Consider the following 13,349-nt stretch of genomic DNA (forward strand, 5'->3'; position numbering starts at 1 on the left):
CATTTTCCTCAGAAATTTACAACAAGTTCTTGGCCATAAATGTCTAAACACAAGCATTAAGTGCAGATATAGTTCACTGACATCATTATGAACGTGAAAACGGCTAGAAATCTACAAAAATGTGGTTTGAAATTTTACTTCTGACTAGTTCATATCTAACATGCGGTTCTACGACTGTGGTGTAATTGTGAGCAGAAGCCCTTAGTCTTCTCGTGCAGGTCATAGTGTACTGCTGCTCTAATGCAATAACATGATTATGGGGTGGCATTTATCAGAGGTGCGTATCCACTCGCATTAGACTTCCAGTCACATCCCGCACAGACGAGAGGATGAGACCGCGGAGCACATCTCACTCTACCCATCTGCATATAGATTAAGGGACACACACATACACACTCACACATGCACATACGTATGTACGCTCAACAAAGACATAATGACAAAACTCGGTCTCTTACGAACAGCTCAATAAAAAAGAAACATCATATTTTTTGTATTAAAAAGCAGCGTCTGAATAATATCACAGTGTTTTGACCCGCTTTTCAAACCATGTAAACATCCCCTGTTTGTTTTTATAATTTCACACACTGTAAACGTCCTTCAGATGAGTAGCGTTCATTAATGATTTTTAATTATAACTGATAACACCTTTTAATCTCAGAAATGCGCGCGCGCACACAAACTCACAACCTGACTTTGCGGCTCCTATTGTGCACATTCTTATTGCCCAGACCCTCTTGTCCACGTCGCCTTCACAATGAGGGTGTGAAAGGCCTTAATAATGAGTGTGTGTATTTCTGTGTGCCTAAGGGTAATAAGCAGTGAATGTAGTGTGTGTGTGTGTGTGGTCGAGAGAGCCAGAGTAATGAACAGCGGATCTTATTGAGTGCTCAGAAGGAGGCTTAAGCAGCCTGCTGAAAGCATTAGGGATGTTAATCTGTTGGACTCACAGATCATCCTATAATCAAGCCGGCAAGACAACACTCCATTAACGCGGAGCAGAGTTAACATCAGGAGCCGTCTCTCCCAGCCTGCCTGTGCGAGCGCTGACATCTCACTCGAGGAAAAGCCGCAGTGTCCACACAACACACGCACACATGCAGACAATGCCTTCGAGTCTGAGAACATCATCCGTCTAATTCAGCTAATGAACCAGCGCAGGGGGTCAAAAGTCACGCCCTGGGAACAAAGATGCTGACTCTTCGGACATATTGTCTGTCCTCCGTTTCGGTTTTGGAGAGGTTTCTCGGAATGATAATTAATCTGTGGTTTCGTAAACTGGATTTGACTCGATATTTTATTATTTTATTTTCAGACTTAATACCTAAAGTCACAATAAAAATATAAAAAGTAATAAAAATAAAATATATATATTGTTCTTTGACGAAAAAAACAGCATTCAACAATGTCTTTATCACTTTTTATTAATTTAAAACATCCTTGCTGAATAAAAAGTATTAATTTTTTTCAAAGAAAGAAAGAAAGAAAACATTTACTAACCCCAAACTTTGAATGGTAGTGTATATTGGAAAAGATTGTTATATGAAAAATAAAAATAAAAATCATTGGTTCCAAAAAAAATTATTACGGTTAAAATATTACTATTATAACATTGATAATAAATCAGCATATTAGAATGGTTTCTGAAGGATCGTGTGACACTGAAGACTGGAGTTATGATGTTGAAAATTCAGCTTTGCATCACTAGAATAAATTCTATTTTAAAGTATATTAAAATAGAAATGCACTATTTTAAATTGCAATAATATTACGCGTTATTACATTTTCCTGTATTTTTAATCAAATAAATGCAGCCTTGATGAGCAGAAAAGGCTTTCTTACTGATCCCAAACTTTTGAACGGCAGTGTATATAAAGACAGATTTATACTGTGTGAAAGGTACATTAAGCATCATATTTTAAAAACATTATTCCAAAATTAAATAATTGACTTCTACAGTATATTACATTTAATTTTTACATTGCATTAAATTGAAAGCATTTTTTCTATACAATAAGAGTAATGTGAGATGCATGAATCTTAAAAAAGGGCTGAAAATAGAACAATTATTTGTTAGTAAATAATTATTAATTGTTCCATCGTCAAATAAAACAAAATTCAGAAAACGTTACATGTATTTCATATCTTGTCTATTTTTTCAATATCATGCATCTTGTCCTTAATAAAACTAAATTTGCAATTTGTTATAAAATATTGTTACATGTATTTAATATCTTGTCTGTTTTTTTATTTTTTTATTTAAACCCATATTGATAATTATTCCAGTGTCCATCTAGTCTTTAAAAAAGTAAAATAAAACAAAATTCAGAAAATGTTATAAAATATTGTATGTATTTAATGGCTTTTTAAATACATACAAATTAAATACATTAAATGTTTTTTTTTTTTTTTTGAAACCCATATTTATTTAAATGTGGAATGGAATGTTTAATGTTTATATATACATATACATATATATATATATACATATACATATACATATATATACATATACACATATGTTTTTGTGCTAGTAGTAACTTAGAAATGTCACACTTCACCTCTATAACATTCATATTATAAAAAGGGTCGCCATAAATGCATGCAATAACTCGTAATATTTGTTTTTCAGATTGCCACAGTTCAAAGAGGAGGCCAAGAGTTACGTGGGCACTAACATGAAGAAGGTAAATATAAAATCCCCCTCAGATCTCCATTTCCCCCTCCAGACCCTTTACACCTGTTTCCCATCTGCCTTCCTCATTTCTCATTTACTTTATGAGCTTTGTTACGTAGAGGTCTCCATACCCATAAGTGAGGTCAGTTGCCGTTGCATAATTATTATACCTGTGTGTGCGTGTCATCCATCAGGTCAGGACATGGAAAGTAGTATCTAGTGAGAGTTAACAGTGTTTTTCAGCCACAGTTGGTTCTGTGTTTGAAAGACCTTTGCTCCTTTTCATCTCAATTATTTAGGGATCAAAGACTCTCTCTTCTCCTGTCTTTTCATACCTGATTGTTGTTGTTGAGTTCATCCTTTGCCCATTTACCTGTTCCAACTCGCAGATCCCAGGCTGTATTCTGGACACACAGGATTTTATTTATGCAGATCAGCCTAGAAACACCAATCAGACGGGCTTAGAGAGGGTATAGCACATCTACATGCATTAAAACAGCAGTTTTTATTGGGTTGCAGCTAGTGCATTTAAATACGCCGGGACGCATGGCTTTCTGTTTGAATGCATGGTGGGGAGATTCGCTAAGGAATTAAAGCAACTATCCGTCATAGCAAATTTGTCATAGGTCCAATACAATTTAAGCTATTTTGACAACATCTGTAGCATGTCATTTCGTCTTGCTCAAAATGCTTCTATTCAATTTTCCAGACAAAAAAAAAAAAATTTCTGAACTGAAAAATGAGCTTGAAAATTAAATATTAAAGTAGTAAAGATGTTTTCTGAAACCTATGTCATGTCACAGTTCATTTTGCGGTATATTCCAAATTAATCCCAGTATTTTTTTTTTTTTACCAAATCATGCAGCCCTTTACTTTTAAATCAAAATTATAATCATGAAATTTTATATAATAATCAAAATAAAACATTTACAAAGACAAAATCAGATGTGTTGTTAAATTATTATTAACTTAAAGGATTAGTTCACTTCCAGAATAAAAAATTCCTGATAATTTACTCACCCCATGTCATCCAAGATGTTCATGACTTTCTATCTTCAGTCAAAAAGAAATTAAGGTTTTTGAGAAAAACATTCCAGGATTTTTCTACATAGAGTGGACTTCAATGGGAGCCAACAGGTTGAAGGTCCAAATTGCAGCTTCAAATGGCTCTATGCGACTCTAGCTGAGGAATAAAGATCTTGTAGTGAAAGAATCAGTCATTTTCTTAAAATAAAAATAAAATGTATATTCTTTTTAACCACAAATGCTTGTTTTGCACTTGCTCTGTGTCCACGACTTCACATACTGGAATGGTCAAGTGTGCTTAGTTCTTCGTCTGTTTACTCTGGTTCAAAACAGAGTTTTCTATGATCAGTCTATAACTTTAATGGTAGGTTTATTTTAACAGTGAGACAAACAACAAACAAATCCAGAAAAAAACATTTCAAAAAAGTTATAAATTGTTTTGCATTTTAATGAGTGAAATAAGTATTTGACCCCTTCGCAAAACATGACTTAGTACTTGGTTGCAAAACCCTTGTTGGCAATCACAGAGGTCAGAAGTTTCTTGTAGTTTGCCACCAGGTTTGCACACATCCCTGGAGGAATTTTGTCCCACTCCTCTTTGCAGATCCTCTCCAAGTCATTAAGGTTTCAGGGCTGACGTTTGGCAACTCGAACCTTCAGCTCCCTCCATAGATGTTCTATGGATTAAGGTCTGGAGACTGGCTAAGACCACTCCAGCACCTTAATGTGCTTCTTTTTGAGCCACTCCTTTGTTGCCTTGGCCGTGTGTTTTGGGTTACTGTCATGCTGGAATACACATCTAGCATTTAAATGCTCCAAATTTTGGTCTCATCTGACCACAACACTTTCACCCAGTTCTCTGAATCATTCAGATTCGTTGGCAAACTTCAGACCTGTACATGTGCTCTCTTGAGCAGGGGGACCTTGATTTCAGTCCTTCTCGGCGTAGTGTGTTACCAATTGTTTTCTTGGTGACTATGGTCCCAGCTTCTTTGATCATTGACAGGATCCTCCCGTGTAGTTCTGGGCTGATTCCTCACCGCTGTCATGATCATTGAAACTCCACGTGGTGAGATCTTGTTGTCCCTGACATCCTTGGAGCCAGAAATCTTGCTGATTGATACTTATTTCACTCATTAAAATGCAAATCAATTTATCACTTTTTTAAAATGCTTTTTTCTGGATTTTTTACTATTCTGTCTCTCCTACCATTAAAATTGTAGATTGATTATTTCTTTGTCAGTGGGAAAACTTACAAAGTCAGCAAGTGGTCAAATAATTTTTTCCCTCACTGTATATGTATTTATGTATGTGTATGTGCAGTTTGGACCTTCAGCTCGTTGGCTTCCATTGTCCATTATATGGAAAAAAATTCTGTAATGTTTTCCTTAAAAACCTTAATTTCTTTTTGACTGATAAAAAGAAAAACATGCATCATCTTGGATGATACAGGGGAGAGTTAATCATCAGGGCCCGTATTCACAAAACATTTTATCTTAGCACTAAGAGTTCTCCTAAATAGCAGTAAAAGTTTTTAGCTAAGAGTTTTCTCTTAAAACCTATTTAACAAAGCTGCTGCGACAAACTTTTACTAAGCAGTAGAGAAAAGTCTTAATCTAAGAGTAAGGGCGGGGTTGACCTCGTTACTATGGATGATGTCAGCATGCTCACTAACCATGCATACAGTGATTGGCTGATAGGGGAGGGGTCTGTCAGACATTTATTCACAGAAATATTGTTGTAAATATTGCCATATTCAAATAAAGTTTTAAAAAGTTTGCAAAAATGTTGCCACATTCAAATAAAGAATTTAAAATACAGGGCAAGTGTCACTTATTAAACAAGTGTTCAAATGATTGACAGCCTTTTACCTGTGTGCTTCTTATAATAAACAATTAGCTGATATGCATGTAAACAGACTTTTTAAAAGAGCTTTTTATGCTTTTAATGACACAGAATAGCGGAGAACTAACACAAAATAATTGGGTGAAGAGAAGGGGCGAGCAGCAAAATATTTCGAAACGAGAATCAAACTCAGGGCGCTTTGAGCAGAGTTACACGATAAACTGACGCACTAACCGCTAGTCTATCGGTGCCGACGTAAAAGGCTTTTTTTCTATTCACTATAGAATAATCATGGCTGATAGCGAGATACGCAAACGTAAAACAAAACCAAACTGGACGCAAGAACAGCTGTTACTTTTTGCCCAAAATAGGATATAATCAAATGAAAATTTGGAGCTGGGATAACCTCCAAGACTAAAAAAAATTGTGTAGGAAAATGTGTGCATATACATGCAGAGTGTTTCTAAAACGTTTAAGTTCCGAGGCAGATCACCAGCAACATCCATTTTAGGAAGGTTAGGATTTGATCTTGTGATTTAAGCATGATTTAGTCCGATTTATACTCGACGTATTCTTCTGCACCGCAAGCATGTGCTGCCTGCGCGCGCACATCACCAAATTCTTGGCCCCTGTTCCTAAAAGATCTTAAGGATAAAAGTAGCCTCATAACTTAGCGATTTAGGAGAAAATCTTAAAAGTAATGCTTAAAACAATCCTACATTTAGGACTCCTAATTTTTGCTCTAAGAGTATTTCACAAAGCGTTTTAGCACTAAAACTAGCTCCTAAATCTGCTAAATGTTAGGAGTGGTGGAGAGGACTCCTAAGTCACTAAGATCAAGTCCTAGAACTATCCTATAATGGCTATTGCCGGCTGTCTGCCTCGGAACAGAAGCATTTTAGAAGCATTGGATGATAATGAGCTTTTCAGAAGGTGCGGTCTTAATCGCAAAGGACTGCTGCAGAATTGCAACAAATAAAAACAACCCAATAATGCCACAGCAAGGTTTGAACAATCCTCGAATAGCAGCTTCCTATGAATGCAATAAATATTTTAATGAGGCTAAGGATTTTAATTAATTTTAATTTTAAAGGATCTTAATAGCATAACAAGGTTACATGAAAACATTATCGGCAACTTGAAAGTAATAAAGTTTAGCTGTAGCAGTTGTTTGTCACTTAAATTCTACAATCTCTGCCTTAATTTGCCTGACTGTGCAAAGAATACCAGCGCTTTTCACAGTCATTTTTGCTTCTGGACAAAAGTGGGAAAGCTGCATTTATTTGCACAAATATATTTTCCCACACATCTTTTTTTAGTTTTTGATGTTATCCCAACTTTGTTTTCACGAAACAAGTTGGGTAAGAAGTAAGAGAACATAAAATTTTATTTTACGTTTACTTGCCTTACTATTACCTATGATTATTCTACCCTGTTAATTAAAAGGCTGTTTATATGCATACGAGGAGCGCACATGAGGCTGAAGATACACGTTTTAGTGACACTTAGCCTGCATTTTTAAATCTTTATTTGAATATTGCAACATTTTTATTTTAAAACCTTTATTTAAATATGATAAAATATTGCATGTTAAAATATTTCTATGAATGAATGTCTGACAGAGACCCCTCCCCTATCAGCCAATCACTGTGTGCATAGTTAATAAGCATGCCGAAATCATCCATAGTAACGAGGTCAACCCCGCCCTTACTTTTAGCTTAAGACTTCTCTCTATTCCTTAGTAAAAGTTTGTCTCAGCGGCTTTGTGAATAGGTTTTAAGAGAAAACTCTTAGCTAAAAACTTTTACTAGCATTTAGGAGAACTTTTAGTGGTAAGATGAAATGTTTTGTGGTTACAGGCTCTGATCATGTGTACATAATGTATTGACATTAAACTAGTTTTTAACATGATAATTTTAGTCTTACATGTACTTTAATAAAATGTTATTATCCTCGAGATAAATGTTGCAGTGAATAAATCCATATATATGCAAAAGTTATTAGTAATATCCAATAGTCTAGTGGTAGAATGTTCGTTAGAAGAGGCTGAGGGTTTCGGATCTAATCCGCCGTCACATAACTTTTTCATCCCTTAATAAAATTAAATGTTCATCAGCGATCCTATATCAGAGATACATTTGTGTGTATTTTGTTTTGATTTTTAACCGTGATGAGTCATAATAAGCGAGGGATTAAAGCGCTCGCATGTGAACACTGAGCACGAGCCGCATTGAGAAAGTTGCGTCGCTAATTAACATTGCAACGAACATTAAGCATGATTTTTAAAAAAACCTACAGATTCCAGCGTCAGCACCTTATTTTACAGAAATGAATGTTTCATCAGCATATAGGTCCTTGCTGCGAGATGTTCAAAAAAGTGGTGGGACATTATCGAGCTTTGCAAAAAGTGTCCCACTCATCCCACCCGTGAATTACGCCTATGAAAATAATGAAACACTAACAAAAGCAATTATGAGAAATGTTTTTATTGCAGCAGTCTTCAACAGTAAAACCAACACAACAGTGTTAAAATGTACAGTTTCACAAACTTTTTTGCAAATACTGGTCACGATGAGTTTTTTTGCCATCTGACTATTTCTATGGTCACGCATTGATGGATTATAGAGTTGTTTGTACCGGCGTACCTGTTCAGCCAAAACAGCTTTAAAATTTTTTGTGAGAAATGGGGTGACACACGAACAGTTCACTCGAGAAGCCGTACACACCGCCACGCGAAATGAGTGATTTCACAAACCCAAGCGAACTTGCGGACGCGTATAAATCACTGATTTAAAATCAGTCTTTACGTTGCACAGGTTTAGGAGCTAGTTTTAGCACTAAACGCTTTGTGAAACACTCTTAGAGAAAAACTTATGAGTCCTAAATTTAGGACTGACACGCCCATTATTTTTAAGATTTTCTCCTAAATCGGCAAGTTATGAGCTACTTTTAGCCTTAAGATGTTTTGTGAATACGGGCCCAGGACTTTAATTATAGAGTGAACTAATCCTTTAAAATCTCAGGGGGTGCTTGAAGAAACTATTGTTAAAGGGGTTCGATTGGCAAAAAAAATAGGGAACCCCTTGTCTGTGGTAACTGACGTTGTGCCACAGATGCTGTCAATGGAGCTTAACTTAGACCCAAAACATCACTTAAATAAAAAACAGAAGCGCTCAAGTAGCTATTTCTATGGATTAAACAAAGTATTGTGAATATGGAAATATTAGGGTTTGTGAATAATACTTAAATTGAGTGTGAAGTGAATTCAGAGAGATGTTATGTCCTAAAGTAGGAATATTAGATGAACAGTCATGGGTAAACAATCTAACATACCTGTAGTTTAGGTCCAGCATTATACTTTATGCAAATACACTGAGTTGAGGTGAAACCACAACAGGGCTTTTATTTTCATATTTTCATTTCGGTTCCATAGTTTCATTTGAATGTTACTTTCTGTATTTGAATGTATATTCATTAGAATGGGTCTTTTTTTTTTATTCTTTAAAGACCAGAAATCCTATTTGACTGCCATTTTTGCATGCTCTATGTGTTCCTGGTCTGTTTATTGCACCTAATTTTTTTGTATCCTTGGTTAGTCTCCCCAAATAAAACGTGTTTGTGTGTAACGTATGCTGAGGTGCTACTCCCCCCATTTCCTCTCAGAGATGCATCGGGTTAATGTCGTTGAATGGGTGTGTTATTGAGCTCCCGATAATGAATGTGTGTGCATGGATGTCGCCCTGGTACGCGTGTCGATTTCTCCCATGTACACCCCATGCATGAAGTTGTATGTGCTCCCATGTCATGAGCTTGTGACATGTCCATCACTAATCCCGGGGCCTGCCCCTTCTCTCCTGAGGCTTACAATATCTTATGGAAAAACAAACGAGTGCAGGTAAGGAAGAAGAGATCGTCACCGATCAGACTCACTTTAACCTTGTACAACCACCGTTTTGTTTAAACTATGACAGTGTTTTGACAAGATAACAGGTCTAGGTTGAAGTTCTTTGTTACATTTTTGGTTTCATGTTGATGTTAGAATTCAGTGAATACAGTGTTTTTATGAAAGGAAGTGAGACAAGCATTAGGTAATTAGGGGCCAAGCACCGAAGGTGCGTAGGCACCTATTGTATCCGTTCTGTTTCTTATTATTCTTCTTCTTCCGCCGCAAGTCTATGGCAGCCCATAGAACCGCTTGCGGGAAAGTTGTATAATTTGGCACACTGATAGAGGAAAGTCTCAACATTAACTATAGCAAGTTTGGAGTCTCTAACTCAAACTCTCTAGCGCCACCACTTGTCCCAACTTTCACTTTCTTTTTGCTAATAACTTTTGAACCGTAAGCCATAAAATCAAAATTCCAATTTTCTCTGAATCCTTGGGTCATGCCGAGTCGAATGAACACCAAATTTCAAAAATCGTAAGGATTAGTTTTTTTTTTCTATAATTAATTGTTTGTAAAACCTACTTTTTCGAACTCGTCCTAGATGGTTTGTCTGATTTTCACCAAAATTGGCTCAGATCATCTTCAGACCATGCAGGCAAAAAGTTATGGAATTCAAGTTGATTGGACAAACCGTTCTCGAATAACGCGCTAATTAATTCTACGAAAAGCGTTCAAAAATGGAAGTGAGGCCATATCTCCGCAACGCTTTGGAATATTGACACCAAACTTGGTGTGTGTTATAACAAGCATGACCTGAGGCTACCTGCAGTGTATCATCACAGTGCCACCTAGTGGTCAGTAGATATGAAAGTTGGCTATTTTTGCTTATTACTTCTTAGTGATTTGGCCAAAAATCTCGAAACTCATCCCGTTAGATTCGGAGGAGCATTCCGAGTCGAACCATATCCAATTTTCCCATGTCAGCCATTTTGGGTGTCGGCCATTTTGAATTTAGCTTTAAAATGCTGTATCTTGATAACGGATTAGCGTATCATTTCGACAATAATTACAAAAATGTTCGGCACCATGCCCTGAATGTACATAAAAATTTTGGGGCCAGCGCCACCTTGTGGTCAAAAGTTATAACGAAATTTCGAAAAATGCTAATAACTTCTGAAAAAAATGGCTTATTGTAATAAAGGTGATCTCAAAATATTCCTTGGGTCAGGCCGAGAACATTGATACCAATTATGCCAAAATTGGCCTAACTTCCTGTTCGCCATTTGGATGAATGTAGAAAACCTACTCTTTCGAACTCCTCCTAGACCGTTAGTCGGATTTTCCCCAAATTTGACTCAGATCATCTTCAGACCATGCTGACAAAAAGTTATGGATTTCGTGTCGATATTTGAAACCGTTTTCATTTAACGCATCAACGAATTTGCTGGAAAGATGCAAAAGCGCATCTGAAGCTGTATCTCTGTAAAGCTTTGAGATATTTGCACCAAATTTGGTATGTGGCATTACCACCTCACATCCTTACACCACATCAATTTGGTATCAGCGCCACCTATTGGTCAAGAGTAATGATGCATTCATTAACCATTAGTTTTAAAATGATCAAAAATGCTAATAACTGCAGATAGCATTAGCTTATTGTGATGAAAGTGGTCTCAAAATATTCCTTGGGTCATGCCGGCAACATAGATACCTATTATGCCACAGTTGGCCAAAGTTCCTGTCCGCCATTTTGATTTATGTTGAAAACCTACTTTTTCGAACTAGTCCTAGACCGTTCGTCCGATTTTAACCAAAATCGACTCAGATCATCTTCATACTGTGCTGACAAAAAGTTATGGATTTCTTGTTGATAGATGAAACCGTTTTCGTACAGCGTCTCTATAAATATTAGGCTTGATGCCAAAATGACTATGAGGCTTTATCTTTGGAAAACTTTGACATAAAGACACCAAACTTTATGTGTGCCTTTGTCACCTCACACTTAACACACCACATCGATTTGATAACAGCGCCACCTGTTGGTCAAACGTAATAAGCATTAAATCATATCAGTAAGCTTCTACATCATTATTTTGTAGTTTTGACTACAATCATCTTAAAATGGCTTCCTTTTACTTATTGTTGCAGTTGGTTTGCTGTTCCTGCCATCCTTAGCTCCTCATTTTCCCCTTTGAGTGCTTGGCCCCGTAATTGCTGCTTGCAGCTATATTTATTCTGTGATGCTGTTTGAAACAGTTTGTTTTAAATGTACTTTAATTAAAACACATTTAACTGCATTCTTCTGCTAATGCATATGAGAAACCAGGCTAAAATACTATACACAGTTTAGTAATAATGGGAAGTAGAAATTCCATTCATTTTCTCCATAGGGAAGATGTTTTTAACAGTTATACACCTTTATACACCTTTAAAGACCTACTGTGAACTGTGAGGTGATTTTTAATTTTGCACAATAATGACTGATAATCATGATTATTTTGGTCGAACATTATAAGCATTTTCATTTGAGAATTTCTTTTTACATTTCATTAGAATTATTGCACCTTTGCATAAGCATATAAACCAAGTGAATGAATTTACCCTTCTGTAGTTTACTACATATTGTCGTATGTGTCCCTGGACCACAAATTGTGATTTATACATAATGCTAAAAGCTGAATAAATAAGCTTTCCATTGATGTATGGTTTGTTAGGATAGAGCAATATTTGGCTGAAATATAACTATTTTTAAAATCTGGAATCTGAAGGTGCAAAACAAAATACTGAGAAAATCACCTTTAATATCACCAAAATATCTTCATGGAACATGATCTTTACTTAAGGGGAGACACTGCAGGCAAAAACACTTTTTTATGCTTCTGTCATGTTTGAGACTTTGGGCTTTTTGGTTTTTCAAAAAGTGTTTTTTCAGACTAGTAAAAAGCAAATATCCAAAAGACACTGTTAAGTGTTTCTTTTATAGCAATTTATCTATTTGTGTCAATAGATTTCAATTTCAATACATATTTTTAAAGGCCGTTTTCTAAAAATGAGTTTTTTCTTCTACACTGAGCCATAAATCTCCACTTCAGTAGCACTTACACACACCAAACTTGACATTTTTATTCCTGGCTATATCCTGAAGGTTTTTACAGAGGGATTTGTTCATATATAATTTGCTTGATTTTATACAATATATATTCCGCCCAAAGTTTTTAAAAATATATTGTTTTCTGTCTGTTCTAAGTATTTTCTGAATTATGGAGTGACAAAATGAGACCCAAAATTCCCTCAAATAAAAATTCAAATAAAAACATTTGACTCCAATATGTCAAAAAAAATTAAGAATTTTGAAACTGACTTAATCCAGAGTTTAGATTTTTGTACTAGAAATGTATGTAAATTAGCGCATATTTTATTATATAATGCCTCATTTGCATATTTAAACCTAACATTTTAGAAAACTTGTAATACAAAAAATGTTTGCAATTATCAATGTAATCATTCAAATGGGTAAGTAAAGTGATAACTATTATTTTTTTTTTATTTTTTATTTTTTTAACCCTACTCACCTGTAGTGTCTTGCCTTAATATCCCAATGATTTTTGGCATAAAAGAAAGATAATTTTGACCCATACTATGTGTTGTTGGCTATACAAATATACCTATGCTACTTAAGACTGGTTGTGTGGTCCAGGGTCACATATTCATTAACCCTGTCTACATTATGAAAAACGGTAAAACCTTCAGAAAGAAAGAAAAAAAGCAGTTAAATTCATATTATGTGCAATGTTAACACTTTACAATAAGGCATCATTTGTTAAGATTAGTTAATGTTTTAACTAACATGAACGAACAATGAACAATACATTTCTCGCATAGTTTATTTTTACTTTGTTAATGTTTGTTAACATT

The 13,349-nt window shown here is 35.4% G+C and overlaps 1 protein-coding gene across 4 annotated transcripts in view; it reads left to right on the forward strand.

The window, feature by feature from the left end:
- Positions 1-13,349, forward strand: part of gbf1 (golgi brefeldin A resistant guanine nucleotide exchange factor 1) — a 119,376-nt gene that overhangs the window by 69,887 nt on the left and 36,140 nt on the right. For 3 of the 4 annotated variants that reach the window (XM_073834202.1, XM_073834204.1, XM_073834203.1), the window contains exon 8: positions 2,633-2,687. In XM_073834202.1, coding sequence (XP_073690303.1) covers positions 2,633-2,687 — 55 coding nt within the window. Of the gene's footprint in view, positions 1-2,632; positions 2,688-9,407; positions 9,444-13,349 lie in introns of all 4 variants that reach the window. The other variant, XM_073834205.1, reaches the window with a different exon arrangement.

Source organism: Garra rufa, chromosome 2, assembly GCF_049309525.1.
Source record: "Garra rufa chromosome 2, GarRuf1.0, whole genome shotgun sequence".
In the NCBI taxonomy this organism is placed as follows: Eukaryota; Metazoa; Chordata; class Actinopteri; order Cypriniformes; family Cyprinidae; genus Garra; species Garra rufa.